This window comes from Amphimedon queenslandica, unplaced genomic scaffold (assembly GCF_000090795.2).
Source record: "Amphimedon queenslandica unplaced genomic scaffold, v1.1 AMPQUscaffold_13450, whole genome shotgun sequence".
NCBI lineage: Eukaryota > Metazoa > Porifera > Demospongiae > Haplosclerida > Niphatidae > Amphimedon > Amphimedon queenslandica.
In genome coordinates this window covers 188742-202824 of record NW_003546314.1, presented here as the reverse complement: position 1 = coordinate 202824, position 14083 = coordinate 188742, and the positions used below count along the sequence as shown (strand labels likewise).

At 34.5% G+C, this 14083-nt stretch overlaps 2 protein-coding genes across 2 annotated transcripts in view; one reads left to right on the top strand and one right to left on the bottom strand.

The window, feature by feature from the left end:
• LOC105312376 (protein lin-52 homolog) overlaps positions 1–10305 on the top strand; it is an 11371-nt gene extending 1066 nt beyond the window's left edge. Inside the window, exons 3-4 of the mRNA XM_011404970.2 lie at positions 218–301; positions 10053–10305. Of these exons, the coding sequence (XP_011403272.1) occupies positions 218–301; positions 10053–10198 (230 nt within the window). The 3' untranslated portion in view covers positions 10199–10305. The remainder of the gene's footprint in view (positions 1–217; positions 302–10052) is intronic.
• Positions 10306–11537: 1232 nt separating this feature from the next.
• On the bottom strand, positions 11538–14039 carry LOC100636367 (7-dehydrocholesterol reductase-like). The gene is made up of 2 exons (XM_003385738.3): positions 13144–14039; positions 11538–12285 (listed from the first exon to the last, which is right to left on the bottom strand). Exons 1-2 carry the CDS (start codon positions 13999–14001, stop codon positions 11776–11778), a joined length of 1368 nt encoding a protein of 455 aa, XP_003385786.1. The 5' UTR covers positions 14002–14039; the 3' UTR covers positions 11538–11775.
• Positions 14040–14083: the final 44 nt, after the last annotated feature.

Below are 14083 nucleotides of genomic sequence, written 5' to 3'. Positions count from 1 at the left end.
CAATGACATGCGTAGTCTTATTGTGATGATAATAAATTAATGACAACTACTGGTCTGTTGGCATGGCTCTGCATGACAGACTTAAAAGAATGCACTGTCCAGCTAGGCATAATCTGAGACTGTTGCTTTCAAAGAAAGATGATAGTAATTGTTATTTTAAAATCATTATGTGCACGTACTTTTATTCTTTCCCTCCTCTTTGTCACATTCCCATTAGAGTTGGCGTCGTTGACTCAGTCACAGCTACTAGAGAAGATACAAGCATTGCAGACCTTTGCTTATCAATTGGGAATAAACGAAGGCGAGTTTGTAGCTGTTAGATTTATCTGGGGTTTTCCACATGATTTTGGGATAATGTTCAGTGAATTGTCAAGTTGCTCCAAAATCAGACCAAAGACCCAATACGATAGTGCAGGGTCTTTGGTCCAATTTCATCAGAAATTTTAGAAGAGGATTCTTCATTTTTATAATTTTATCTGATACATATACATGCCCTTATGTTGTCTAGAAAGTTTCGGCTACTTTCAATCAAATTTGGGTTTTTAATGAATTTTTTAAGTTGCTCCAAATGCCAAGTACTGTATTGTAATACTTGTTAGCTCCTATAGTATACTACTTAGCTCACTTAAGTTGCTTTGTATGAAAACCTTGGATTTATTATAACGAGGTGTTGGTCTTGGTTTCTTGTGTTTAGTCTATGCTTAATTGACTAATTGGCTTTAGTAGTATTACTAATTCAATGTCTATAATATTTTTATACTGCTACATGTATGTGTATGTATATCATATATTATAATTATGTCCTTGTCTCTCTATATTGTACATATTTGGTTCTTAGATGTGTGTTTTATGTTTGTCTGTCTGTCTGTCTGTCTAATTCTCTCATTCATTTTGGAGTCCTGTGTTTTGTGTTGGCTGTATGTATATTTCAAAGTATGTGTCGACCATACTTGCATTGTCTACGCTAATCTTTTAACAGCTCCCAATAGACGCATCACAAATTCATTTTCTTTCCATGTTAGTGTGTCTATAGCAAGTGTGTGCGTATGTTGTACTAGAGCGTGAGCTTGTGTTTGTTTGATAGACAACATGGAGCTATACTCTCCTAATCCATTTAAATGTATCATTGCTTGAGGATATTTACTATTAGAGCATGATTCGCCTACATGTCCATGCATTGTGGATAGGGAGGGAGTTCAAAAGGGACTTATTTCTGATGGAGGTACAGGCACAAGTGCAGCTGGACCCTGTTTGCAAGTAATAATATCAAAAGAATAAATTCAAAAGTTTAGAATGACATCATCAATTATAGAACTGATCAAAAGCCTCTTAATATTTGTTTACTCCTAATCCCTTTGTTATCTGTAGTTTATGTGACTACCAGTGTATGTATACTCATGCACTCCTTTTGACAATAATAGACATGTACTTATCTGTAGAATAATGATATTACATCACATGATTATATGCTTGTTTATGTGCATGTCTTACTGCCATGAGCGTTGCATTTGATCTGCTTATCCGGTTCACATAGACATGTTTAATAGTATGCTCCTCTTGTCATGGGTGGGTAGTTTACACACATACATCATGTATTCATGTATCATGTACTGTAGCTATGCCTGCCTGCACTAATCATCAAAGTAGGCCTTTTGTTATTGATGAGTGTTGATATGTACAAGAAGACGAGGTGGTTCTAATGTAGGTCTGACTAATTGGTATTGTCCAGGCATGCCAACTCCTCTTTGATGTGCATCAATAACAAGACAAGGTTCAGTAGTCCCTCTCACTCACTCACATGCATGTATCATTATAGTATCAGCATTGTTATTGCTGGTATGCGTGGTTTTGTCTTCTCCCCCTTTTTTCTCTTCTCTTCTCTCTCTCTCACTCAAGCTCTAAATGGGCAATGAATCTTTAGCTATGTTAATGCCAAAGTGTAAAGTCAGAGATGCGTGTATTGCTAGTGTACAGTCCATCAAGTGGGAGAGAGAGTGAGGGGGAGATTAGAGACATCTGTAGCATATTTAAATCACTTATGTCTGCGTGAGTGCGTGTTGCATGGTATGGGCATATCAGGAGATGATTATAGTTTATTTGCATGTACATGTAGATATGATATGATATGATATGCTATATATAACTTGTGTATATCTTTGTACATGACACTGTAATGTTATGATGTTTTTTATAATATTGCCATCTTGTTTATGACTCTAAAAGGTCTTACATGTATATATGTGTTTATTTTGCATTTCTTATATTTATTTTGCATTTCATTTCATAATTGCTGTTTTGGATTCTGCTCTTATGATATCTCCACTTTGTGTGTGTTTGCCCTACAGTCTGTAATTATAATACATTATGTCTGGATCAATGAGTGTTTTCTAACATGTACATTGTATTGTAGCTGTTGTTGAAGGAGAGGGCAAGTGGAATATGGTATACCTGCTCTAATTGAGCTATTTTGTACCCTCAATTCACAATGTACATAGGCTGTTACATGTGGGATGTACATGTACTTATTAGGCACATGCACTGTACATGTACATGTAGATGTAGGTGCTGGGCACCATTCAATGTTCCCTTTGGCGCTGCTACATGTGTAGCTGTTATTAGGAATGTGTTTTGACCGATGAGGCATTGTAATGGGTCATGACTCTAAGCTATCAATAAGAATGGTGAATTCTTTCTTTTTATTCCTTTTTCTCTCTTGAATTTTTATTATTAGCTTTAGCTCATGCATACATGTATGTACATGTACATATACATGTACACCAGTATGTTTGGTGTGACTCATAATGAGACTGTAATGATGTTCTACGTCACTCTCCCTCTCTCTTTTTCTCTCTCTCTCTTTCGTTTGATCTTTATTCCTATTACGTTACTCTCACTGGTTTGTCACTGGTCTCCCTCTCTGTGTGTTTTTATTGACAGCTATTCTAGAAGCAACCAGTACTGGTTTAGTATTTGTTCATTAGTGGTTATTACATAATGTTATGCCTGAAGTTGTGTATGTTATATGTCTGTAGCCAGACTGAGTGGATAATTGGTTGCTGCTTGTTATGAGCTAATGTATGCCAGGCATGCTTCACGCCTACATGTACATGCATTTACATGTAAATATGAGGTGACAAACAGTATAATTTATTATAAATCAATTTTTAAGAACATTTATTTTGTATTCATCATCATCATCATCATCATCATCATCATAATCAAAATTTTCAGATGTCTTTGATTTATTATGTACTTTATGATGATGTAGTAGGATGTTTTTCAGGCCAAGCTTTACTATTATACATTGTTATTATTTTTATCATAGTCTTTAGCATTATTATGGCAGTGACTGAATAATCTGATGGTAAGAGCTAGTGGTTAAGTGATGTTATCAACACATTATTGTTCAATGTCTTCAGGTTACATTTACACTGTCCAACATAATATCAAGATACTGACTATAGTCTTGGGTTGTGTCCAATACAGGTGGCCAGTCTGTATGTGTTAAAGACTACTTGTAAGTATAACCACGTGTTTCATTTAAAATTGGGCTTTATATTATTATCAGTGATGGTGAGTGACGCTAGCTGTTTAGCACACATGACTGTATGATTAAATGCCGTGTCAGTTAAATAGGCAGAATGAGCTTTTGTGGATGTTGTTAATTAAAGGTTGATTGACGTCAGCTGTAAACATTACTATTCAATGATGTGTGTCTATTCATTTTATTGTGCATGTGTACAAACTGGCCAGCCTTTTGATATCTCTTGGCTATTTCAAAGACAGTGTAGCAAACAAGGCCTTAAAGCAACGGACAAGTTGAGAGTTTTCTAGCAGCAACATAAAGTAGAGGTCCTGCTTTTCTAGCAGCTACTAATCTACAAGGCTGAGCTCCTTAATGTTTTACATTCTTTCTAGTTATTGTTATTAGTATTATTGCTATAATTATTATATCTATAAAGATTGAAATAATATTCAGTTGTGACAGTAGTCATGTGTCTTGTAGACTGTCATATTAGATTATGATAATCATTCCAGTGACCCCATTAATGCCTTTACTCTCTAGTACATGTACATGTGTAATTGTCTTTTGTGAAGGTATTCTAAATATACTTGGGGAATTGGATAGCAAAAGTTCCTAGACACTATAAACTAATTTGTCCTGTGATTAAGAAAGCTGCTCAGACAGACAATGAATAGATTAACATGCTAATAGCTGTGGGTCACAATTAACATGTACATGTATGTCACAAATGTACATGTACATGTATGCACGTGTCAATTTTAAAGTCTATGCACAATGTCTGTGTGTTATGTATGGCTCCGTTATCAACCTATTGTTACTCTGGGGTGAAGCCTATCTTAAGAATAATTAATTGTATTGATGTTTTTATTTTAAAGGAAGGTATTAACCCTTTGTTTAGTCTTATTCCTGTAAGTGATGCAAAGGCAACTCCCTTGTCTCTGCTCTCATCATTATTACATTTATTTTTGATGTAATGTGTGCTTAAAGTGCCTCTAATGCAACAATTGTCAGCAAAATTAATGTCCTGACAGCAAAGTAGAAACCTTTAAAATTGGGTGTGTTCCTGCATGATTGAGCTCAAATAATTGAAGCCAACTCTTCCATTTACTGCCTATGGGCTCTCATGAATAGACTAATTGCGTCTAACATTTTCAACAAGTCTGACTCTTTCCTTTAAGTATTCGTAATGTCAAGTTTACTAGACCTCCGACAAGATTTGTTGGGCCCACTCTGAGTTTACTTGGACACCTGTTGGCTTGTGAATCTCTTCCATATTAGGCCTACTACAGCAAACTGTCTCTCACTCTCATATAGGATGCTATTGACATTAAGTTGTTTTTTACAAACGTCATAGTATTAACGATCCACATGTATTATAATTTATATTAGTTTTATGTTAATTTGCCTGCATGTCTACATGTACTTTACATGTACAGTATTTCCATCCAATCGCTTGCCACTAATTGCCTGTACTATAGTATTCAGAGAATGGCTCCATCACTAACGGGATGGTTGGATGGCGTCTGTCGGTCTATTATATCATCCGGTGGATTTAGGTTCGGGCTAATCATGTTAGCTCCATGTTTTTTGCAGTGATATCACTCGTAATGGATCCTCCACAAGAGTATCATGATACTTGATACTGCGTATACTACACCACTCGACTAGTGTCTAGTCCTATGCATGTACATGTACATACATGTACATCCATATAGGCCTAATTGCATGAGCCTTGTAGTAATGTATAGTATTTAGAAGATGATAGATCTACTCATAGAGGATATATGAGCATATTGTGATAATTAGTATTGTAATGATAATTGATGCAAATAAACACGTATACTCACATTCACATGTACAAATGTCCAAATGTATGCATGTACATGTACATGCATACGTGCATCATCTCCAGAGAAAGTATGTACTGACTAATTCCATTCATGACTTGTTTATTGTAAAGTACATGTACATGTACTTTGCAATGTACATGCACGTATGCGAGCACTTACCTACACATGTACCATATCTAGTATACTTTATTTTGCTGTGTCTGTTTGCTGTTTTTATCACCATCAGAGCCTCAATGGTTTGTTTTTTCTAAGCTTTATTCAGTATTGAATGACTTTAGACTAACATTACATTCTTTTAAAATGCCCAACAAACAAAAGCAGCTGTCCCAACAATACTTGCAACAGCAGTTGCTTATGTCCAGGAATGATAACCTGAAAAAGGAATCCCCTCTTTAAGCAATGAGCTGTTTACAATGACGACACCTCTTACCGATTGTCTATCGAGGATTCTCATTTTCCAAAAACAATATAACAGAAAAGACACGTCATGCGTTACTCATGTCCTAGCAATGCTGTTATCTCTACCAAGCTGTAACTGGCACTGTCCATATAATCAGTAATCTTATGATAATGATGATAGCATCAATGCAATCTTTATTTGTTTGTGTCTGCCTTCAAATGTGTATTTCTTTAATGAGTAATGGGCTTACCCTGACTTGACATTTCTACTAATAATAACACAGAGTACCTCTCTCTTCAGTATCAAGACTGGCAGGCACTCTTATGCTTGTAGTAACTAAGATATGTCTTATTATTTATTATAAAAGAAACTACAATCTATACTAATATAAGAAGCTACATATACAGCATAGAAGAATATTAAGTGAAATGTATGCAGTAAGGAGTGTATAAGAGAGAGAGAATTAATGAGATGCATATCACTTGTATGTCCTTATTTTTATTATGCATGTATCTATGGCTTATTATTATTATATTGAGGTTTCTATGGCATTTATTAACCTCTGGACTACGTCCCTTGGTAAGTAGATCCCATAGGAGCCTCAACCTCAGTGTATAGCCTATACTTCTTGTACTGCACAGCTGCCCTTGTAATGAATGAGTTGTTTGGTTGAAGACAATTGGCACGGATCAATTACTGGTGTTTCTTGGCGTCTGACAGCTAGAAGCCATTGACTGATAAACATTATCACTGATGGGGCCATATGGATAGACTATGAGTCAGGATTCTTATTACAGATAATTGAGTGTCTGGTTTTTTATTTAGTATATTTGTACACGTTGACTAACATTATATAATATGCTGTAATAAGGATATAGTAATACTGTATGTATTCATTACATGTACATGTACATGTATGTACATGTATGTAGGGTAAATTTGTAATTTGCATAATAATTATAGGATAAGTCACACGCCCATTGACTAGACATGCATTCGCTGTGCTCCTTTTTATTATGTAATCTACAATAACCTCTCACTGCTTTATTAGTTACGTTGTACATGTACATGTACATGTAGAACTACATGAAATGGTTGTACTGTATGTACATGTACACATGCATGTATTTATTACAGTTATGCATGTTCAGTGATGCGTGATTGTTTGGCTATTGTTTTGTGTTGTATTTACGTTTATTTGAATGTTGTTATTATTTTTGTTGTTCTGGATGTTATTATTGTTGTTGTTCTGGTTGTTATGATTAATAATCCCCCTTTTAATGTCCATTTCTTTAGCGACATTGAACAACAGCTTGTACTGTTTGCAAGCTGTAAATTCTTTTCACATCCTCTCTCTCCCTCCTCTCCCCTCTTAATTTGATTAATAAGCTACACAATGCTCATTCATTGGATTGATGATTGGTGACATTAATGTTTGTGTGCCCTCATGAGCTAACCCTGTTTTGCTAATCCTACATACTACCACGTCTAATGATTTAAACTCTAATTGAAAATCTCATGGAACTGTAATGTATCCACAGATGCACAGGAAGGATTGTATGCATGTTCCTCTCCCTTTGAGCCTGATATGTCTGTCTGCACCTTAATCTTGTTTGTATGACTTGTATGTGTCTGTGTTTGTAACTGTATAGTATTGACTATTGACACTCATGACATTGTACGCTCTGTTTGTCACTGGTGATAACTAGGCTACAATGACAAAGATGCATTTGAGCTTGTTTTACTAAATTGGTATATTTAATAAGGCACTATCAAGAGGCACCAATATCTAGGTGTTGGAATGATGATTGCATACATTACGTACCTTAAGGTTACAGCAAATTGCACAGACCTTGCAAACCAATCTATGAACTTCAAAGGAGACTGTCTAAATTGAGGTGTGTCTTGCATTGTGTGGTCACATTACCACCTACTTGGCAGTTTGCAAGATCTATGCAAATAGCTGTACTTTTAAATACAGGCACTACTAATCTGCAAATTTTGTGTTCAGGTTAAAAATTGCAATTACTATTACCCGCAATTATTATATATAATTATGCTGTATAGGCTGTATAGCTATTAGTAAAAATTACTTAATTGCAATTTTTAATGCCAGCAAATCTACCATGTACACTGCAATCGTGAAATTTAGTACCTGCAAATAAAAGTCACTTTAAGGTAGTACAGTAAAGTTTTAGATTTAATATATTTGGTTGTTTTTATCTCTAGGGGCATTGATTGAATGAATATTCCTATGCATATCTTAAGGCCTTTCACACTGGCACAAGTAATGCGCATTGATGCTCATTAATTGTGTTCACACTAGAGTGGTTTTCAATTGATGTATCAGTCTCACTTCACCTCCAGAGGTGGATTGATGTGAAGTGATGCGCTTCGATCAATGTAAACCAATGGCGACAAGAACACAAAATGATACATGATCCAGCTGCTAGTGTGAACATGATCAATGCGCATCACAGCGCTTTGAAAACTATGCCAGTGTGAAAAGGCCTTTAGTGATTAATTATGTGATAATGCTCTCTAATCATTCAAATCATAATATTAGTGAAGCAAGTGATGATATTGCGTGTGATTGGTGTGTAGGGGTTAGTGTCTGATGCATTATGACATCACCATTGATGTCATAGCAATTCTGATGCATTTTATTTGTCTCCAAATTCAATTATTATATTTTTTACTGTGTAACGTGGTATTTGAGTAGCATTACAATATAAAAATTTATTTTTATGTGTACTTGTTGTTAATTTATTTTTTAATATTTGTTTTGGAATTGATCATAGAGATTTATTTCAAGTTGTGGGCATCTCATAAAACTGTGACTAAAATTTGTTTTTAAAAAAATATGTTCCAAGCCATTTTTTAGTTCTTTTTGATGTACATATTCTTATGTTGTGTTTGAACTGATTCTAATTTTGGGATTTTTTTCAGGAATTTGTAAAGTGCCTCCAAAATTTGCCCAAATACATGTACATGTACATGTAGTACAGGGTATTTCATGAATAATGGCTCCCAAAAGAATTCTCCATTTTTATAATTTTTCTGATACACATACATGTCCTTATGTTATGTATTAATTTGGAGCTAATTTCAATTAAAATAGATTTTTTATAAAAATTTCAAAATCAGACTAAAGTCCTATAGTAGAGGATCTTTAGCTTAATGGCTTGGGGAATTTTTTATGTTTATATTTTTTTCTGGTACATATACATTTACATGTACACTGTACATGTATGTTTTGTGGAAAGTTTAAGCTGATTTTGATCAAAATTGTATTTTTGTGAATTTTTTATGTAGCTCCAAAATCAGGCCAAAGTCCCTGTACTATAGTACAGGATCTTGGGCCAGTTTTTGCCAAAATTAAAAAGGACTGAATTCACAAGTTTTGTAATTTTTTCTGATACATATACATGTACTTATATTGTGTAGAAAGTTTGAGTGGATTCTAATTAAAAGATTTTTAAAAGTTGCTCAAAAATTTGATGAAAATCCCAGTACTATGGTATAGGGTCTCGGGCCAGATTTTGCAAAAATTGAAATGGAGAGAAATCTCTTTTGAAATGTTTTTTCCTGATACATATGCATGTACTTATTTTGCGTAGAAATTTTGAACTCATTCCAATCAAAATTGGATTTTTAAATTAATTTTTAAAGTTGTTCAAAACTCAGGCAAAAGTCTCTGTACAGTACAGGGTCTTGGGCCAGATTTTACCAAAATTGAAAAAGAGAGATTTCTCCATTTATATATTTTTTCTTGATACATATTGATGTTCTTATGTTGTGTGGTAAGTTTGAGCAGATTCCGATCAAAATTAGATTTCTTATCAATTTATCTAAAAGTGTTTCAAAATCAAACAAAGTCCCTGTACTGGACTTGCAATCAAATGTCATTAAAAATGAGAAAAGTTTTTAAATTTTCTTCAAAACTGCACTAAAATGTTTGATGTACTTTTTAATATACATTTACACGTATACTGTATAGCAGCGGGTTTTTTCGAGGATAATAAATTTCGCGAATGACCCGTATCCGGAAGTTCGCGGAATTAATTTTTGTGAATTTCCACTAATCTCCCATCTTGTATCGTATTAAATTGATTTTCAAGAAATTTTAATTTCGCGAAAAAATCCGTGAAATTCGCGAAATTTGTTATCCTCGAAAATTTCCCGCTATACGGTATTACATGTACATGTAATTACCCTCATATCTGATTCCAATGATTGTAGCACTTCATTTTTTTCTTTATTTTTTCTTCTTTAGCTAAGCAAATGAGACGAGGTACTTGCCTTCAGATATTCGAGTCATCTCGGAGGAATGGGCACACCCATTTATCACGTGATCAAGCCAATAGAGAAAACTCGGCTCCAGAACTGCCAAACTCTTCATCGTCAACAATGCAAACATGACTAGCAAAAACTAACAAACATAGATGAGTTTTAATTATTATCTGGTTTTTAATTTAATTGTTATCGCATTTAAAATAACCATTCCAGATTATTAAAATACCTAAAGATCGTTTATCGGTGCAAGTATTATTTGGGAAATTTGTCTCTTGAGCAGGCAATCCTTACAGAGGTTACCGTATAGCTCCAAATTTTTGTCGGTCAAAACTTTTGTCAAATTTGTCTGGTATTTTTGTTTGACGAAAATTTTAACCAACAAAATTTTTGTTCCGTGTGGGTAGTATGCGGACTAATAACAAAAGTGACGAAAATTTTATTAGCAAAAATTAATTTTAACAAGAAATTAAGATTTTGACAAAATTTTTGACCGACAAAATTAAGGTTGCACTAACTTTAACTTCTGTTTAAATTATTAATAGCTAAATGATCAAAATGCTAAATTAAATACCAGCCAAATCTCAGTATCATGAAAATTGCTAATATAAGTATGTGTACATGCTAATAATTGTCTCCTTAAGGTATGTAACAAAAAATTTTGGGGATTAATAATTTTCAAAAAGTAAACTACACTTTTTCCAGCGTTACATAAATTAGCCAACAAAATTATACTGCTAACCTATTCATTTCAGACAATTTTAAAAAATATATTTTATTGCCAATAAATTTAGTACTTGGCTTTAAAATTGCTTTGTGGTTCTGACAAAATTGCAACATATTATTATTATTATATTATTATTTATTTTTGCTGTTATTATTGGAGTGTGTATAATTATCATAGTACAGTATTATCATAATTATTATTGATAATGTCAATAATAATCATGATACCGTTTGGGGGGTTTATTTTGTATTTTTGTTGGTATAAAATTTTGCAGATTTGTTCAAAAATTTTTAATAAAAACAAAATTTATTTTCAGTGAAATATGACCCCTTTAGTGCCATGTGCCATGATGATTATTAATTTATTATTAATTTATCTTTTAAAACTGATTAGTTGTGGGCTCCTTCATCATCTAATCACTTTCATGTGCATATAGACCTTCAACTCTTAGATTTTGAGTTTTGCTTTGGCTTGCGAGTATACATGTATACTGTGAAAATCAATAGCTTATTTTGTAAAATTTGTAAAAATAATTAATGCTTTATGTTGTGAATAATTATTAATAATATTCAGTTGTGCCGATATAAAATTAATAATATCATGCCATCTTGCTAACTATGCTACGTCAAGTTTAAGCTGATTCTGATCACAAATTGCTCAGGTAATAAATATATTATTTTACAAAGGACTCTTGTCATAATTCACCTTTCATCTTTATAATAGTGTGTCTATTAGCAGGAATTGAGTGTTAAAATTCTTAATTCTAAGAAATACATTATTAGTAAAATAAACAATATTAATTACAACAACATTAATAAATAATAGCAATAATAATAATAATAATAATAATAATAATAATAATAATAATAATAAATTAATAGCATATTAACGATAACTATAGTGAAAAGCTAACTTGAACTTTAAAAACTAAAAGTTTAAATAATTCACTAGTACTATCTACCCTCCTCCTACACTCCCTCTAGAAGACATATGGTATTATCTTATAAGGCACTTCCTTACAGTAGGCACTCCAATAGTCTCCATACTTCTCCTTGCATCTCTCATCATCACGCATTGACCTGTGTACTAGCAATATGGTGAGAAAAACAAAATAGAAATAAGGCAAAGGATTATCAAAAAGAGCTGGTACGCTCCACAGGAAAGCAGTTCCAAGCTCAGGTAGGTAATGAAAATGGCGTGCTACTCCCCACCAGCCGGATAATAGCAGCAAGCTCTTTTTAGTTTCGCCTGTTTTTGTCTGATAAGTGGCTTGTATTAGTTTCGGTCGCTGGCCCCAAATGAGGCAGTTCCCGTTTGTGTTTCTTGTTAGCTCGCGTTGATAGTCGGCCTGATAGTTGATGAGGACTGATAGGATACCAGCTATTAGGATGAGGGAGGCAAGGGGGAGCCCCAGTTCGTTAGGATGCTTAACGAGATAGAGAGACTGTGAAGTGTATACTGAAGGAACCCAAACAAGACATCCCCAACACTATTGGAAAGAGAAAAGGAGAGAGAGAGAGGGGGGGGGGAAGGGGAGAAGCAGAAAATAGTTTGTAATAATGTCACATTATGTAACATAAATGGCATGATGCATGCTATGAATATCAGTTATTGTCACAGGTGTCATATCTCTCATTTTAAACCACACTTTAATTAAGCCACATTCCTTTTAGCCATACTGTCCGAAGAATACATGTATATTATTATTATTATTATTAGTTATTTCAGCTTTGTTTTCATATCTGATATTTTTTGTGCAAACAATGGTAAAGTTTTTCTTTTCACTGAATTTATGGACCCAGGGCTCAAATTTCTGTCAAAATCTAATCTAGATCTATATCAGAAGTGTGAAAATGCAGCCATAAATATACTGCAAATGAGGTTTATTACTAATTAGTGACTAGACTTTTATTTCCAATACCTTTGTATAATCATTCAACTAATGCAGTTATTGATAAACTATCACACTGTATTTAATCACTCAGTGTTTACTGCCAAATGATAAAGATAACAGAGAGCAATTTATTACATAAGCAACAACATACTGGCAGTGATATATGTACACAAACAGTATTTATCCTAGCGATGCCAAAACACATAATGTCAGTAGTGGATGTAGCAGATATGAATACAATAAATTTTCCCCAAATAAGCTCAATACAACAGTCACTTACAGACTGTGAACATAATTTTCATTTAATAAAGTATTTCACATAGAACTTCACACACACACACACACACACACACACACACACACACACACACACACACACACACACACACACACACACACACTACTGATAATGTCATGAAGGATAAATTTTATAAAAATCATACAGTTACTTACAATATAGAATCCAGCTCGATCATGCATGATGTCCAGTGATTTCATGTATCCCATCTCCCACTGAAAAAACTTGGCAATATACACTAGTTGTATACCAACTGATACAATCATGCTGTCACTCACAAACCCGTAGACACTGTATTGCTTGAATGCATAGCAGAGGATTAGGACAGCCCATCCCATCAATCCAAACCGACAGTTCGTGAACATCTTTACATCCCAGCCAAGAATACGAGGATAGAGCTCAGTCCCCCAGAAATAGTCAAACATGAAGTTCCCACTGACACTGTTGTCTGTTGAAGAGGGAGCAATGGATCCCTTGATGTACAGAATTAGCACAAATACTATGCTGAATAGTGTCAAACCACCAATTATGTCTATGAAGTTATCATAGACTATGGCTGGATTGATTAGGCCTGTGAAGGCCAGACTGCAAAATACCAGTAGTGTGACAATGAACGCTAGCATTCCGTTGGCTTTGTATTTTGGTGTGTTCCCTTTTGGTGTTAGTGGCCCATCCACTATCTTTCCTGGTAGGACTCGCATCAAAACTAATTGGAAAGCAGCAAATGAGCCTATGATGGCCCATGATGTCTTTGAGCCGAGGATATGGTCTGCAATTATTTTGTGGAGGGCTCCACTTTGGTTTAGCAGCTGCTGGAGCCCTCCATCCAGCTCGACTATGATATACACAAAAAGAACTCCGAATATGGGGCAGAGGAGCAGAAGAGGCGACACCATAAGGCCCGGGTATGCGCTCATGTAGGATACCTTCTCCTCTGAGGCTGCTGGGGGCTTGCCATTGGCTGCTTTGCTGTAGCCATTTTTCACTGCAGTTGTTCTGGTTGACCTCTCCATCTTCAGCAGCAGCACAGAACTGAGAACTCGGAAGATCAAGAGCATATGGACCGATCCAGAGGGTGTGGCTCGTTAATTATAC